Source organism: Cryptomeria japonica, chromosome 6 (assembly GCF_030272615.1).
Source record: "Cryptomeria japonica chromosome 6, Sugi_1.0, whole genome shotgun sequence".
Lineage (NCBI taxonomy): Eukaryota > Viridiplantae > Streptophyta > Pinopsida > Cupressales > Cupressaceae > Cryptomeria > Cryptomeria japonica.
In genome coordinates, this window is record NC_081410.1 from 18,303,717 (window position 1) to 18,321,325 (window position 17,609).

General features: G+C 29.4%; 1 protein-coding gene across 3 annotated transcripts; it reads right to left on the reverse strand.

Moving 5' to 3' along the window:
- Positions 1–3,245: 3,245 nt before the first annotated feature.
- LOC131048071 (agamous-like MADS-box protein AGL66) lies at positions 3,246–13,555 on the reverse strand. 3 transcript variants are annotated; one of them, XM_057981924.2, is made up of 13 exons: positions 13,431–13,544; positions 13,206–13,313; positions 10,532–10,834; positions 10,085–10,141; positions 9,651–9,666; positions 9,426–9,487; positions 9,290–9,314; positions 9,022–9,083; positions 4,763–4,862; positions 4,512–4,580; positions 4,149–4,294; positions 3,758–4,040; positions 3,246–3,560 (listed from the first exon to the last, which is right to left on the reverse strand). In XM_057981924.2, exons 3-13 carry the CDS (start codon positions 10,714–10,716, stop codon positions 3,414–3,416), a joined length of 1,152 nt encoding a protein of 383 aa, XP_057837907.1. In that variant the 5' UTR covers positions 10,717–10,834; positions 13,206–13,313; positions 13,431–13,544; the 3' UTR covers positions 3,246–3,413. The 3 variants fall into 3 exon arrangements, with proteins under 3 accessions (XP_057837907.1, XP_057837906.1, XP_057837909.1); XM_057981923.2 differs by having other exon boundaries at positions 13,206–13,555; XM_057981926.2 differs by having other exon boundaries at positions 3,458–3,565; positions 13,206–13,544.
- Between the last annotated feature and the right edge of the window lie 4,054 nt (positions 13,556–17,609).

Sequence of the window (17,609 nt, forward strand, 5' to 3'; positions counted from 1 at the left end):
TCTATGAATTATACTTTCAATATTTGTCTAACATGATTGCGGTTTTTATCTTGATGAAGTCATTGCATTGGTAAAAATATGATTCTAACTATATTAAGTTTTATTACTTTGTTAAAATTGTGATTCTAGGGCAAAATTTAGAATAATCCCAAAAGGGGACATGACATTGTACTTGTCCAAGATCCACCTAGGTGTTCTACAAGACTCAACATGAAACAAGAGACCATCTAAGACATGTAGTGATATTAGTTCCATGGCCTCATCCATCTAGTTCCTAAATGCAAATTATGTTGTCTGTGGCTTCTAGATGTCGTAATTGTGTGGTGTAAGATGCCCAAAGGTTTCCACCATCTTGAATACCAATAACAATAACATAGTCCCAATAAATGTTATGTTCAATTTTTTATTGAATGACCCAAATGTGAAATTGATTGTGTAAATATGTTGTTGGGTGCATGTGATCAAAAAGGGTATTCTTGGATTTTTTCCTTTTGCACTTTGATTTTTGGATGTTCCTGAAGGTCCATTTATGGTGGAAATGCCTTATCCCTGGTTTTGGAAAATGTTATGATATGATTCAAAAGTATAATTTGGTGGTTTTGATTTGATATTATGATAGGGGATAATGGAAAATATGTATGATATTTCATGATTGAATAGTGACATGTGTTATTGCATTGTGATTCATTTTGATAGCTTATTTTTTGAGAAATGGATGAAATTAGGATTAGGTACTAGAGTGGTTCTAGGGAGTGGCTCTGAATGTGTCCTCGACCTAAAAGCCACACTGGAAATCATGGTGTGGGGAGTCTATTAATCAAGTGATAACAAAAAAAACTTTGGGTAAAACATTATTAAGATAATAAGTGCCCCTTGCATGCCTTGAGCACTCATATAGGCCAAGGATGTCTTTGGAAGACATGTCCACACATGGAGCCCTATTTCTTGTCTTGGAGAGATGTACCTTGTCATTTAGCACTAGATCATGTATGACTGCACATTCTTGTCTATATGAGAGGATGCTCAATTCTATGTAGTGCCATCCATTTTAGCACACATGATGACACTGTATAATTTTCATTCCAACATCTAAGGTGTATTGCATATTGAGTAGATCCTCAATATGGTCATATGGATATTGCACTCTGTCTAATATTGATGTTGCTTGTATAATAGTGTATTCCATGCATGCACCATGTATGGCATGTGTGTAAGCCTACTATTCCAATGTGTATTCATGTATGAGTGTTTGGGCCGTGTAACTATCTCCATGAGCACAATGGTGTGGACCTAAGGGTTACACATGGTGAGGTGGCCTTGCAAACCACCATTGGAGACTAGTGGACTTGGCTTCAAGGATCGACATCAAAAGAACACTATCTCTCTCTCTCTCATGCTTTCATATGCTTTATTTCAAGAAAATTTAAATTATGTATATTTATCTAAGGGAATGTAATAATGATGTAGATGTATATTGGACACTCCTTATGGATATTTATGTAATAAAATGATATGGAAAATGGATTAGAATATTTTACATCTGTCGATGTTGGTATTCGACACAATTAGATATGTTATCTTTCTTTATGCTCAATGTTGTGACTTGGTAATGTGCATGCAGAAAATTCAATTGGTGTTTAAAATCAATGCATTAGTGTCTTATGGTGTCTTAAAAGGTGTATCACTCCCCTCTCATTGTCTTCAAGTGGTCTTGTAAGAATTTGAGTGGATTCATATGGATTAGAGTCAATCTAGGCCCATTCAGGGTGCTCCAAAAGCATCTTTTCAAGTGTTGTAAAGTGCTTGAATGGGGAAATTCATGTTTATTGGTGTATTTGGGCTTAGGTCAAGATTTAATAGTGATTATTGTCTCCCTCCCCATCGTTTCCTTGTGTGTGTCCTTGGTGCCTAGTGTTTGAGAGGCTAGATTGTTTGATATGTCTTTGAGTCTTTCTAGTGTTTTCATGTTCCTTGTGTGTAACCAATATATTTAGTCAAATACATGTCTATGATATATGAGTGATTCTACCCTTGCTTGGGTTCACACACTAGTCAAGACAAATGTGCATTTGGAGAATGACAATATAGTAGATAGGCAACCAAGGACACCAACACCCAGAAAGGACACTAGCATGCCCAAAGGATAACATCACATATAGAGGACTAGGTTGTGCCCTCTTAGTCCTTTTGGCATGAAGGTGTCTTGATAGGATTCCCTAGTCCCTTGTCTAATAGGGTTTTCAAGGTACTAGAGGGACAATTTGACCCCAATGAAAATGCATGTTAGGGCTTGAAATATCTAGGGGACCTCTAAGGTGTCTTGATTGTATTTTGAGTCGTGTCATTGGCATCAATTTGAAAGTTCATACTTGGAGGCCATCCGTGACACATAGGGTCAAGGAGAAGGCCTAGCTTCTTGAGTAGACTCTTGTAACTTTGTGGAGGGTCTTGTATGTGTCACTTTGTGGAGAAGTTATTGTAAGTTTGAGGTTTGGACTTTTTCTATTCCATGTGTTGCATATGTTATACCGAAATGAATCAAAATAATTATTCCTTGTATTCTCATGTATTTTTAGCTCATATCCTTGGGGTTCCTTGGTGGAGCATTACACATAAAATTCAATATCCTTCTACTTTTTATATTAGAGATATATTTTTATTCTCTTATGCTTGTCTACAAATGATAAGTAATGGAGGGTCAATTGCTAATAAATAAATGTGTCAATTTAGAGCCCATATATAGAAAATTCAATGTTTGTATTTCTACCACAAAACTATGTAATTGTAACCTTGAATAAATATGTCATATGTAATTGTAACCTTTGAAAAAATCATTTTACAAAAAAGTGTTAGATAAGAAAAACTAAAGTACTTTGGCTTCAACCTATTCCTATTCCTTTTATTGATAGTGTGAATGGTAGAAGAAGAGGGATGAATGGTAATAGTGACTTTGATTGATTGTGACCCTACAAAGGAGAACATAGTAAGCTATCCTATAATTTTAAGATTAGGATACATAATCATATATAATGAACAATTTTTTTATAATTGGTTATGATTAAAAAAACCATGCTTAAATATATATGAACAATATAATTTAAACAAACACCAGAATCAAATTTTAATTTTAAATTATATACGTAATTTGATCAAACATAGAAGCCAAACTTTATTTATAAATTATAAATATTTTATAAAATTTAATACTAGAATAAATGAAATCCTTTACAATCATAATAGAATTTTTTTTACAACAATTCTCCCACCTTTATTTTAATAAGGATAAAATGTGATAATAATATCCTAAAAGTTTGATGTACCTAATTCAGTCTAAAAAAATATATTTCCTAAAAGTTTAAAGAAATATCTATATATTAGAGGTAATATCTTATAAATAAGGAGGCACATCCACATTAATCAGTGGGAGGTGCATCCGCTATGTTAGTGTGGTAAGATGCATCAATCCCATCATCTTGAGACGAGTCTTCATGTTGGTGTTGGTGTTGGTGTTGGTGTTGATGTGATACCATGCTTGAAACATTGTCCGTCATTCCCAATCCCTGAACTTATAATAAAAATATATGTACATATTAGAGAATTTAGACTACCATAATATACAAAAAATATAAAATAACTTAACAAGAAATTGGCCAAGAAACATTTAGAAATATGTAATAAAATTTACTAATAGAGACCCATGTATATACTAAATTAGTTATTGATAGGATGTAAGGTGAAGGGTAAGGGCATTAATTACCTGTGCAAAAGAGTAATTATTTTGAACAATTGATAAAGGTGTCATCAAGCTATTTCCATACATTGAGTGCCACTGGGAAGAAAGTGTCGCTATAGAACCATAATCATTTCCTGTCATATCATGCTCAATATGTTCATCACTAGGGTTGCCTTCTAGAGGAGGATAATCAAACTTCAAATGTGATTTATTGGAATCACTTGCATGACTTCCAAGTTGCATGCTACCACTGCCTTGTTGAAGGGATGTGAAAATATTTATAGGCGTGCATTCTGCCACAATGTCCCTTCATTCAAGGAAGTGAAACATATTTAGTTTCAAAGTATTTGAAAACAGTCCATGCCATGAATAAGACACCCTTTAAAGTCATATATTTTTCTATCATAGAACATACCTGATTCCTAATGTGCCATCAGTATTGCTAGGTTCTAAAAAGTTTTGAACACCCATTTGTGGGTCTCTCTGTGATATCCAACTTAGCATTTGACTCTCACTTGAACTAGCACAACTAGGATTTCCATTTTGTTGTTGCATATACATCTATATACAAGATTACATAAATAATTTTAATTTAGTGAACTCATTCCCCACATTTTTTAGACCTTATAATAGGTAGAATACAAAAAGACAAGTTTTTAGATTCATTATGATATATTATATTAAACAATGTGATATTCAAACATATCTTCATTGATGTTTGAAAAATACAAAAAGGATTTTAAATAGAGCATTTTGATTAACCACAAATGAAACATACCTGTATATTTGATTGGCTATGTATATTTGCTTGGCCATATGGGACTATTCTAGTTTGTTCAAGGTATTGCTGCAATACATTAAAAATTATTTTTAAGTTAAATAATAACTTGGAATTTTGAATGTAATATAATTACTAAAGAAACATGATCATTTTAGTATTCTTAAAATTAAAAAAAAAATATATTCAATATTTTAATTACAAAATAATTTTTGAATAGGAAATTTAATTCAAAAAAAAAAATTATTTACCTTTTTAGCTCGAACTCTAGTTAAGGATTCTTCAAGAACTCTCTCATAATACTCCGCTTCTTGTAGTGAGGTTATCAGATGAGGATCTGCTTCCAAACACCTGAAATTTTACATTAAAATGGTGAGACAATTGCTATGTAGCTTCAATGAACACAAGTATACTCTTCTAATATAGTTAAGATCATTTCAAAATTCATTCATTATTTTTCAATGGAAAAACACACGTATAAATAAATAGAGTATAGATTTAATCATAAAAAGAGGAAGAAATCACATTACTAAGAAGGAAAATATTATATCGGACTCGTAGTTAATAAGGATTGATTGTGATACAAATAAATAAAATAACTTCAAAATATAGTATTCTAATTGACTAAAAAATAGAGTATCAACAATTAATAAATATTATAATAAGTAAAGCTTTAAAACCTAAATGGTGATTAAATCTTGAAGTTCTAGAAACATTAATAAATATTTTAAGCTATAAACAACATGAGGTCACAAGCTAATGGAATAGGTAGTGAGGTTGATGACTTATCGCCCAATAACCAATAAGGTAAACCATGTGAGGTAATTTCTCTCAACTAAATACAATTCATCTCATTTTTTCTTCATATTTTAGACTTACAAAATAACTAGACTATTCTAACTATTATTTTAGATTACTATCCCAAAACCCTATATGGATTTTTAGCCTAGTTTTTTTTATACTTTGAAACAAACAAAAGATACACCTTACTAGTGCATTTTTTTTAAAGATATTCGACTATGAAAGAGCATACAAAGAAATTCCATTTTTCTAAACTCTAAAGATATGTTGTTTGACATCTATGTATTTTATTTGTAATAAAAAATATTAACTGAAGTAAATATGTTTAATAATAGATGTTTTTTAAGATGATAACATTATGACCAAAAAAATAAATCCATGTATTAACAATTAGAAAGAATATATTAGGTTTGGGAAGAAAAAAATATACATAATAAGAAGATCAAATCATTGTCACATGAAATAGATTGAGAAAAGAGAGGAGGGTAATCTTAAGATATGATCAATATTGTGTATAGAGGCATTCTTTATTTACAACCCTTTTTACAAACATATTGGCAAAAATATAACATTAATGTAAAGTGAAAATACCAATAATGTGATTAGGTGAGAAAATTAGAAATAGGGGCTACCATTTGAAAGGATCTAAAAGTAGTGTTGTGAATAAATTTTATACAATGATATTTCTAATGTCTTTGTCTTTGACTTTGTCTCCTATGAATTATACAAGGGAAATGCCACCTTTTGAATAAAAAATCATTAGCTAGATCCAACTATCAAATACTCAAACACCGGATCATGAATGTGTATCATAATTGTTCCGTGCTCTAAAGTAGGGGCTAAGTATGTAACTCCAAAAATTTCTACATGGCTAAAGATGCATACCCATCTCAATCTAGTGTATGACTCAATAATGAATACAAATTGATTAGAGATATGTTTTTACGTTGCTAAATCTAAAACATTTTTTTCTACATAAGTGAAGTCTCTTTTTGGAAACTTCTCGTATGTTCCACATTCTAGTGCTAGGCCATAAGAGCATTGAATTCCTAGGAACATCCTACATGATATGGATCTTATAATGGTTGATTATAGCTTCAATTGTATTTTTATGTTAATGTTATGTGAGTAAGCACATTGAATATTCAATGGTTAAACTGTCTGGGATCACACTCCCCAACCACCAAGAATGGTTCTTGACATTAAAACAAAAAAAAAACGGTATACTATCATATCCTTAATTTCAACACAATTTAATATATTTATTTGAGTTGAATGAAATAACTTAAAATAAGAAAACATTCATAATTGGCCCTTTTTTCCCCTATATTTGTGTACATATTCTAGATTCTTCTATTCCACTTAACAAGATTTATAAGTATTATGTAGTTTTCCCATATCTATTAATTAATTTTACCACCAAATTAGGTAGTACACATATTAGGATCCCAATCATAGTATTCCCTTATAGATATGGTAACATTTAGAGGTTAGAGATAGAGGATTTATATATAAGACATTAGAGGATAGGGTACTAGTCTCTAGTAAGAATCTATATGCTATACTAAAGGTATCAATTGGGAAGAATGATAGGTGCTATCATATTTTCACTAATGCCAACACACTCAATACAATCACATTTAACTGAGTACCTTATGTCTTTAGTTTTTATTATCTACTTTATGATTTATATGTGCAAAGTACATTTCAAAGATCGACTATGTATCTAAAATAAGAAAAATTTAAAGATTGAATTACTAGATGATGATCGACATATAAGACCAAAAGAAGGTAAAATTTAGAGCTTATCAAGGTGACTATTGAATTTTAGTCATTCCCCTCTAATTTTCCAATTTACTTGCCAAATTTAAAACATTAACATGAACACACCAATATTCACAAGTTACTTTATAAATCTACCTTATATTATTTTTCTTATATACTTTATGATATTGATGTTTATAGAATATATGACATCCCTTCTAGATCACTTAAAAATGTACTATATCTTATTACCAAAGAGAAGTTACCTTCTAAGGCCTCTAATAATGGTTTTCTAAGTTATTCTTAGAATAACTAGGTCATATTATTCTACTAAAAGGGTGTAAATAAACCATATCATGTAGTAAAGGCTATACACGATTAGCCATGTCCCAAGTCACTCTGTACAAAATTTTGAACTTTTTTTTATCCTAAAAAGAAATCTATCAAAATAAATTCTAATAAATATATTTTCCATTGAATATCAAGGAGTTTATATGGACCAATCGTTTGATAAATCTTCAAGTGGTAATATGGTGTTCATTCAATTTAAACTATACAAGAAAATAATATTGAAAAAGTCAAAGTATTTCTAACCATTATTATAGGTATACAAGTGATGGCATAGGGACAAAGGGAGAGGCTTTTCAAAAATAATTTTTGATAGGGACAAAGGGAGAGGCTTTTCAAAAATAATTTTTGATTGGGGAACACCTTAATTGGAACTACTTTTAAGGTTCTAAATTTTTTTGAATTAATTTAATTTTTTAAACATTTGATAAAGGGAATAATTTGAAGTACTTGTGATGTTCAAAGTTATTGGGAGGTCTATGGGATTTTTATGTAGTACCCAATAACTTTTTAAAAAAGAGGGAAGTCAAATAGGAAATCTCCTCCAGGTTTCTAAGTCCCCAATATATTCAAGACATTACCCAATAGCATAGAAACATGTCCCTAAAGAACATTCATTTGTGTTAAGGTTGAGGAAGTGCTTATGTATCTTAAACAAAGATAGAATTTATGATGTATTTGGTATTATTTTTGAAGATTAGGTTAAATATTTTATAGTACAAAATTGGTTCTAGTTTCTAAAGGTTTCAGAGGTTTAGTTTTATAAGATCAGACGGAAAGAGTTTTTCATGGAATATGACTTTTAAAAATAAAAAATTATGATCAACCATCAAAACTTGCCACAAATTTGTGAAAACTTAACTATCATAGATTCCATTTACACCCACCATATTTGGGAACACAGTTCAAAATTTTATCTTTCTCTACTTTTCAATAGATAATCTATCCTAATGATAGTCTAGGTTGGTAAATTTAACTAAATATTTTTTACTAGATTTTGACATAAATAACTATAGAGATTTTTCTAGATTTGAGCATAATTATCTTTAAAGTGGGAGCTAGGCTATGTAATAAGCACAAACTATCAATAGATATTTATGATAGATGGAAGCTAGGTTATGTAAAAATTGTCGACATATGCTTGTAAACAATATATATGTTGTCCTCTTTTAGTTTGATCTATCAAGTTTTATTTATAAACCTAAAACTGTAAAAGAGGTTTTAAAAGACACAAAATCATAAGAAAAAAAAAGTGAAATCAATAGAAATTAAATGATAGTAAAAATAATTACATAAAATTATAATGGTCATAAATAATGGGTTATAGCTTAGAAAAAGTATAATTCCTTCAATTTTTATTATATTATAATTATATTAATTTATTTTCAAAGTAGTAATGATGTAGCTTAAAATGGAGGAACTACAAAAATATGACTATATGCCTAGTTTTTGATGATATAATAATAGCTACTAGCTTGTAAATAAATGAATATATTATATTAATATTTAAAAATAATTAAAGTAGTGAATAAATGAGGAATCCAAAAGTGTCATCAATGAAGAATAAGAATTCAATGGAAATAATAAGAGATTCTACCTTAATCTTGATTCTGCATCTGCTAGTTGCAATCTCCATGTATTGATTTCTCTTTGAAGTTCCTACAAAGTTACCATAACAATCATATATTACATATTAATGCTAACTTTAAAAAGTAGAAAATTGATTTTTGTACGATGAAATCAATCTCCATGTATTGATTTCTCTTTGAAGTTCCTACAAATTTACCATAGCAATCATATATTACATATTAATGCTAACTTTAAAAAGTAGAAAATTGATTTTCGTACGATGAAATCAAGCATACCTCAACATTTGGAATGTTTCCTGGGCTGATTAAGATCATGCATAGTCATGAAAATATAAACACCCATTAGTATGAGTAGTATTTATCAAGAAGATTTCACAACAAAAAGAAAACATTAAAATAAATTATTATAAACCTTGCTAGATGATTGGCAAGTTCACTGTCGCACTTCAATTTCTTCAATGCTCTATTTAGAAACTGCTCATACATACATGTAGATTATCAAACAAATTTTGATTGCATGTAAGTTTTTAGATTTGATTTTTATTTTACAGATCATTCCTTTAAAAACTTTGCACAAAACAAATAAACACAAAAGTACAAAATCTAGATAAAAAACATGTTTAACTACGAAACTTACTTCTTGATTCTGAAGCCTGTATGTTTGTCATATTTGAAGAAAAAATACAAAACAAAAGAACAAATATTGTTAAAATGTTACTTACAAAACCAAAAAGAAATATGCATATGATTTTACAAAAAAAGTAATAACCTAAATAAATTCATTTTTTTTTAAGAAAGAAGAAAGTGGCAATAATTTTATGATTAAATGTAATAATTCAATTCATCAATGTATGAAAATTCATAATTAAATTTTCATAAGAAGTATAATTATGGAGCAATCTTCTTCATGAACTATTTGTAACAAAGATAAAACAAATACATATATTTCTATCAAAAATATATTAGTTTAATTAAAGTATTGATTCAATATAAGGATATTGGAATTGATATTGCAATTGACGTGAAATATATTGGCATAACCATTGAATTTTTAGTGCAGAAATCACATACCTGCCTCTCTCATGTTCTGGTAGATTGACATAACGTGTTATAACATCCTCTATCCTACTACAAAATAAAAAACAAAATGGAGAAATTTTAATATTGTGCTAGAAAATGAAAAACATATAAGTTTTAATTACATGTCCACTAATTCAACACATTTCTTCAATATAAATACTAAACTCAATCCAAAATATATTCAACAAACCTAAAAATGCACTAAACCCTTTTGTAAATGAAAATATTCATGTGCACCAAATTAAAGGCAACCTAAAAGATTCAACAAGCTTAAAAGATGATCTCTTGTACCCCATTTTCATAATAACAATTTATATGCACATTGTATTAAAAGTTGGTCATAATATTATCTAATATTTATGAAAAATATATATATTAAAAAATAAAATTAATCTATATATTGTTAACACAAATATGAGTGTTTCTAATAGAGGTTACCTTTTCTTTCCAGAAAATTGACTCAATCTGCCAGAGGGCGAAAACATAATAAGTGCAATATCAATATCACAAAGAATGGAGAGCTCATATGCCTTCTTAATAAGTCCATTTCGCCTCTTGGAGAAGGTAACCTGCCTGTTTGTGTTGTTTTCTATTTTTTTGATTTGGAGCTTAACTCTCCCCATGATTAGCAATACTTCTCATCCTCAAAAATACTACGAGTTTGAGTTAAGTAGATGCAAAGGTAGAGGAGGAATGGAACAATAGTCAAGTGTGAAAAATACGATAGGAACTTGTATTTATCTGCATTATCCATTGAAAAATATGAACACCGATTAGTAAGATAATACAAATAGTATTTTAAAAGACAAAAGATATATCTACATTATCCATTGAAAAATATGAACACCGATTAGTAAGATAATACAAATAGTATTTTAAAAGACAAAAGATATAAATCTCTTTATACAACTTGTTAGATAATTAAATTATATTTAAAAAAATCAATTATATTTAAAAATCAATCAAATACAATGATAATTCTAAAATAAAAGGGTCTGATTGATGATCAAGAGAAACATAAGATTTAAAAACCAATTATATTTAAAAATCAATCAAATACAATGATAATTCTAAAATAAAAGGGTAATAGCTGATTATATTAGTAGGAAAAACTAAGCTTAGAGGTTTTTCAAAAATAGAAGTTTAAATCTCTTTGTTTACAACAAAAACAATAATGATTTCACAATAAAGTTTGACTGATTGATGATCAAGAGAAACATAAGATTTAAAAACTGGTTATTGCTTTAAAAAACATATGTTTTAAAATAGAATAGGACTGAGATACTGAAACCATATAGACTTTTTGTATCTTTCCTTTTTTCAATTAATGCAGTAATTGAAAAGGATGGTTTATAGTATTTAATCAACTTGACTGGATGTGAACTGTAGAAATTTCGTATCTTTAGAAAATAGATATCCATGGAAAAGAATGAATGTCTATTCATAAGATAACATAAAAAGCATTTTTAAAAGACGATGGATGTAAATCTCTTTATACAGCTTAATATATGATTAAATAATACATTTTTAAAATTAATTAAACAACTGAAAAATTAAATTATATTAAAAAACATTCAGTCAAATACAACAATAATTTTAAAATACATATATAATATCTAATTATTTTAGAATAGAAAGCATATTAATAATATGTCTGAATCTCTTTATATGCAAGAGAAACAATGATGATTTTACAACAGAAAGTTTGACTGGATGACAATCAAGAAAAACACATAATCTAAAACTGGCTACTGCTGAAAAAGGAAATGGAATGGGACTTTTGCTGTATTTTTCTTTTGTTCAATAACTGCGACAACTGAAAACAATGATTTGTCTAACAAGCTGATTATTTCATCAATTTAGTTGCTGTCTTTTCATATATGTGACTGTGCTATACTCATGCTATACTAAAAAATTCCAATTGATTGTCCTCATCATTGATAAATCTTATAAAGTCTATAATTTCCAACTTTGTATTTTCATTCATAATTTCTGAACGATCATCTCAATAGCCATCTCACATTAACAGCAAATGACAGTTAACCTAAAATTCCTCACAGAGATTTGTATGCACATAAAATAAAGTTGGCAAAAGAATGGAGGAAATAGAGCTGCAAAGAACACCAATTCAGCAAAAGAATTGAGGAAATAGAGCTGCAAAGAACACCAGTTCTGACAAATCTAAAACTGTCAAGGTAGACAGATTTCCTAAAGAAGTAGGAATGTTACCGGATAACTTTTATTTCTATTAAAGTAAAGATATCGTTGGCGAGTGAGCATGACCAATTCAGGAAAAATGGAACCTTGGAGATGGTTTTCTGAGAAATAAAACTATTTCAAAGCAGACAGATTTCCGAAGGAATGCTGCTTTGAAGATGGTTTTCAAACAAATCTGAATCAGTCAAGGCAGAAGATTTCCTATTCATAAACAAGAAAAACCAGATGGATCATTTAACAATTCCCAAAGAATTAATAACAACTATGATTTCTGTTATGGAGTAGGCATCTTAACCCTTAAAATGGCAAATCTACTCTTCAGAATAACAAAAAAATTGAAGAAAAATGTATTTCAACTGAAAGCGTGCATAGAAGCAGCAAGACAGCAAATCAAAACATAAAATGCACTTTGCTCTTCCAAAACAATTACAGATAATCAATCTGTGCATCAGAAAACTCAGGTGCGTTTACACAGAATTGATTTAAGCCAATTTAAGCTCAAATCCACAGGATAACTTAAAAAAGCGAAGATGAGGGATCATTGTTTTGCCAATTCCATATCAACTAAGGCGGATAGATTTCCTAAAGAATAGGGAATTGCACCGGTGAGATTTTAAGGAATCTGCAAATTGGTTAAAGCTGAGTCTTAGGTCATACAAAGAAAGTGGGTAAATAACAAAAAAAAATATAGCTAAGAAATTGTTCTGATTATTGACATGCAGGGTTATCCATTAAAACCCATATTCAGAAACACGATTTCCATTCATACCCATATTCAAAAAACAGGATTTTCCGATTTATTCAGCAAACCTAAATCCAATTTCAGACACCAAATAGGGCAAAAACTGAAAAATCAGCACTATATATAACAAGATCAAGATAAATATTTGCATACCTTGCTTGATGGGCTTGATTTTATTGTTCTTTTGCAGATCTTTCTGCTATTCTATTAATGTTTTTCCGATCTGTCACCTGTGGCCTGCTGGAAATCGATGCGCTATTTCTGATCAAACATGCAACTTCCTTAATAAGTAAAATCAATGCGCTATTTCTTATCAGACATCCAGCTTCCTAAAAAAGAAAAGAAAGGAAAAAAACCCTGTTCAATCTAAAAACACACCGACAAAGCGAGCTTAGGTTGGGAGAAAATGATATTCCATTCTAGAGCTTATCTGGTTTTCCGGGTTGATTCTAATCTGTCTGTCAAAAAAAACGAGGAAAACAAACAGCTCTAAATTATAGGGTGACACAAGCTTTTTATCTTTGCTCTATATTTATGAGTGGTAATAATTTAATAAAATAAAATAAACTACGGATAGGATTGTGAGAAACCTAGGTAATAGATGTTGGCCTTTTTTATATAATTATATTGTATTGTGTTTAAACATACAAAAGCTTAAGTATTGTAAGGATTTAATTATATTATATTGTATTGTATTTTGTTTTCAGTTAAAGTAATTAACTCATTTATATGATAAAAAATCTTTTTTTTTTAGTTTTTGAGGTTGATTTGTTTAATCTTTGGCTTATTGGTGGATTGAGTGTTTCTTGTAGGTCGCATGTCAATAGAGTAAGTATGGATTGATATATGTTGCTAAATGGTTCTCACTTTCTTGTTTACATAGAGGAATGCAACTTGAGTGTTCTCACTTTGTTCAAATTTGTTCTCCTCATCTTGACATGGTTCATGAATACTTGGGACAATAAATTCATTGCATGTATGTTGATAAATAAGCTTATTTTGAGCACCTTGGTCATCAAACCATTTCTTGAGCACTAAATTTTCATTGGAAAGCTAACCTATCAATATTTTTTATTTTTAGAAGGGATTTTAATTTGTAACTCCGGATAGCATGGGGAGGAGCATTAGCTTGAGGGAATAGAAATTTTATATGTATAGGTACAATTTTTCCATCTTAAATGACTTTGATAGCTATATTATAATATTTTAATAGAGATTGACTACCCACCATTTGAGTCATCATAAAAACAACTAAAACTAAACCACTTTAATAATAGAGATAGGCCAAACCTAGCAAAGGTGAAGCTCAACTAGTATCATCTCTTAAATTCTCTTGAATTTAACATTAAAATCTTGAATAAGATCCATGGAAGCCTCTCTATTAAGGTAAGATGTTGAACCAAAGTTAAGATATTTAACTTTTACCAAAATTGATTAAACAATAATTTTCCTAGATAATCAGGTAATTTGTGATGGATTCAGGTGTCATGCCTATAAAATAGCTTAGTGTCTTCCTAATAAAAGTGAAGCAAGTGATTTAAAATCAATACTTATAGATTTGTGATTTTACAAGATGTGTAAATATTTACCACACGATGAAGATTATTAATAAGAGACATGGATCCATCCCTAAAAAAATAGTCAATTCTCTTAAAATAGTTTTAGGAATGAGACTACCTCACTATAGTTGCATAGGTCAATCACATTCCAAGAAATAAAAGGGTAATTCCTCTAGTTTTTTTATAGTTTTTAAATTGATATTTAGATTGACATAGATGTGTGAGATAAACATGGTTTGCAAAAAATATTAAAAAATGAGGATATATTATAGTAGATTCAGCAATAGAACCATGCATGCTCATATAGAGTTGATATTCATATAATTTTCAACCATAATTACATCATTTAGAATGAGATTTGTGTGATAAAATAAAATAAAAACCCTTATAATTTGTGCCCCACTAGGTATATTTCTATTAATTTAGAGGGATAATCAAAAATATCTTTACTAGGTTATCATAACCAAAGACACAAGGGCACTTTTCCTTACTAAATCCCTTGATAGCAACGAAATTGAAGATAGCACACAAGCCCTCAAATAGATATCTTGTACTTCTTTCTATTGCATTAACTAAAAATGTATCACTTTTGATTACTTTGATGCTCTCTACTAGGATTAACACTTTATTATACAAATTATTAGAATGAATACAAGTCAAATTACAACATACATGGTGTGTTTAATTGGTTCAAGGTAGAAGGGTGAAGGGACTACTAAAGCAAATTTTAATTTTAATTATCAAGGATAAACATAATTATCTAAATACCTTTTTCAAATAATTTAAATCTCTCTATCAAGGCTAAACATAAACTTTCAAGAAATTACTACTTTTTAGGTAACAGCTAGTTTTGTACAAACAATAACATACATTAGGACACAACAATAGAATAATAAAAAGTAAAAATTCATTCAAAATCATCATTTGAATTGGGATATTATTTCAAATATAATTATCTATAGGTAAAGGAATACTTAAATTGGCTTAAGAACTCCATAAAAAAATTGCGTCATAATAACCTCAACATATTTTAACTAAGCCAAAATATTTATGTTAATTTGATCTTTATTAAGTATCAGACCTAAGATATATTTAATTCCTCAAATAATTCATGTCAAAGGCAATATAAAGCTAATTTTTGAGCTCCTTAATCACCACCTTATTGTCTTAAATGAATATAATCATCAACATACAAGATAATGATTAGAATTTGATCGTTTAATTAATTTAAATAAATACAATGACCAACCTCACTCCTTAGAAATTCAACATCCAATGTGAAGGCATTAAAATTCTAATATCACATCTAAGGTGACCGCTTTAAATTATAAACCAAGCTTTTTAAGTTTCTTTGTACACAAAACTGTTAGGTTATTTCATACAATCTTCCTCTTGATATCCATGCAAAAAAAAAGGTTTTAATATCCATTTTATCTACTTATGAATCATTCATAATTTTAATAAAATGTAGGAATCTAATAGAGGTTAACATAGTAATATGAGTGGATACCAATACTAAGTATAACATGAGTGGGAACGGGAGCTCCGCAAGCGGGAGTGCTAGGGTTTCTCTTGCCAAGAGGGCGGTGAGGGTGAGCATGAGGGAGATCCAGATGAGGCACCAGATGGTTTGGGCGCATGCCCATCCGTGGCTTATGTTCTTACCTCTTCCTTGCACATGGTATTCCCCTTTGGTGGGGTCCAAAGGATTTTTGGAGTTTGCAGTAGGGTCTGTGAGGGGTGCAGCCGACATGGTTTTGGGGGGCTTTTCTCCTGGTGTGGTTCCTTCTTTTCTTGTGTGGAGGGGTGTGGGGTTGGTTTTGCTTCCGATCTTCTCTGTGTCTGCAGTGATGTTTGGTTTGTTGGCATTTTGCATATAGATTCAAATAAGTTAACATTTATCATTCCAAAAAAGTCGAATATGTTATATAAAATTGAATCGAATAGTTGTGTTAAATATATTTTATTATAATAGGTAAAAGAAAGTTTAAAAAATTAGAATATGAAAATATATAAAAATAGAAATAAATAACCTAATGTAATTTACAAAATATGATAATTTAATATAATAATTGAATAATTTGATGATAAATTGGATCATTGAATCACATAATTCAATCAAATCAGTTGACACCAATACTCATATATAAACTATTTAAAATATTCTTCAACATTAATAGATTCAATATTTATATCTAAAATAAAACACTTGGAGTGATCATTGTCACCAAAATAAGACTTTAGTGGTCTTATCCCTCATAATTAAGGTGCACTCAAAAATGAAATAATTCTTTTCAATCAATAGAAAAAATAAATTCACACAATGAATGATTATCATGACCTATCTGACTCTTATACCATGTTAGAAATTAGGATACTAGGATAAAAATCAATGTAAAAAAATGCAAAATAAATAAGATGGGAATTATACAAGTATGGATTTTAAATATTGCACAAGACATACATTGGAAGAACCCTTTTAGGTTGAAAAAACCCCATAAATAATCATTTTACCAAAAAAAAATTACAAAATATAATCTATTAAATATAGACTAAACTTGGGGACACTTCTCTTTACTTCCACATGGTCAATAATAAAGTTTGTACATAGTGATATAACTTGCTATGAAATCTCAGAATTCATACTCTCTCAAATGGGAGAGAATCTCCTTAAACATAGGAGAAAGAGTGGAAAAAATACTTAAAGGGTATTAGTCACACCTATTCAATGAGCCTCATTCATAAATTATTAATAACCTAATAGCTATTAGATTATAATTATTTTAAATGTGATATGCTTATAAATCTGACTTCTGATAACATTTATTCCTAACCTCATAAAAAATAATTTTGGTTTTAAAGAGGAATGGTGTTAGTGGGCATTTGAAAAGAGTGTTTGTAGGTTGTCTTGAATGAATATAGTGCTAGCTACTTGGGAAATTCATGTTGTACATTTATTTAAGTGGGAGGCAACAATATATTGTAACTCCACCAATTT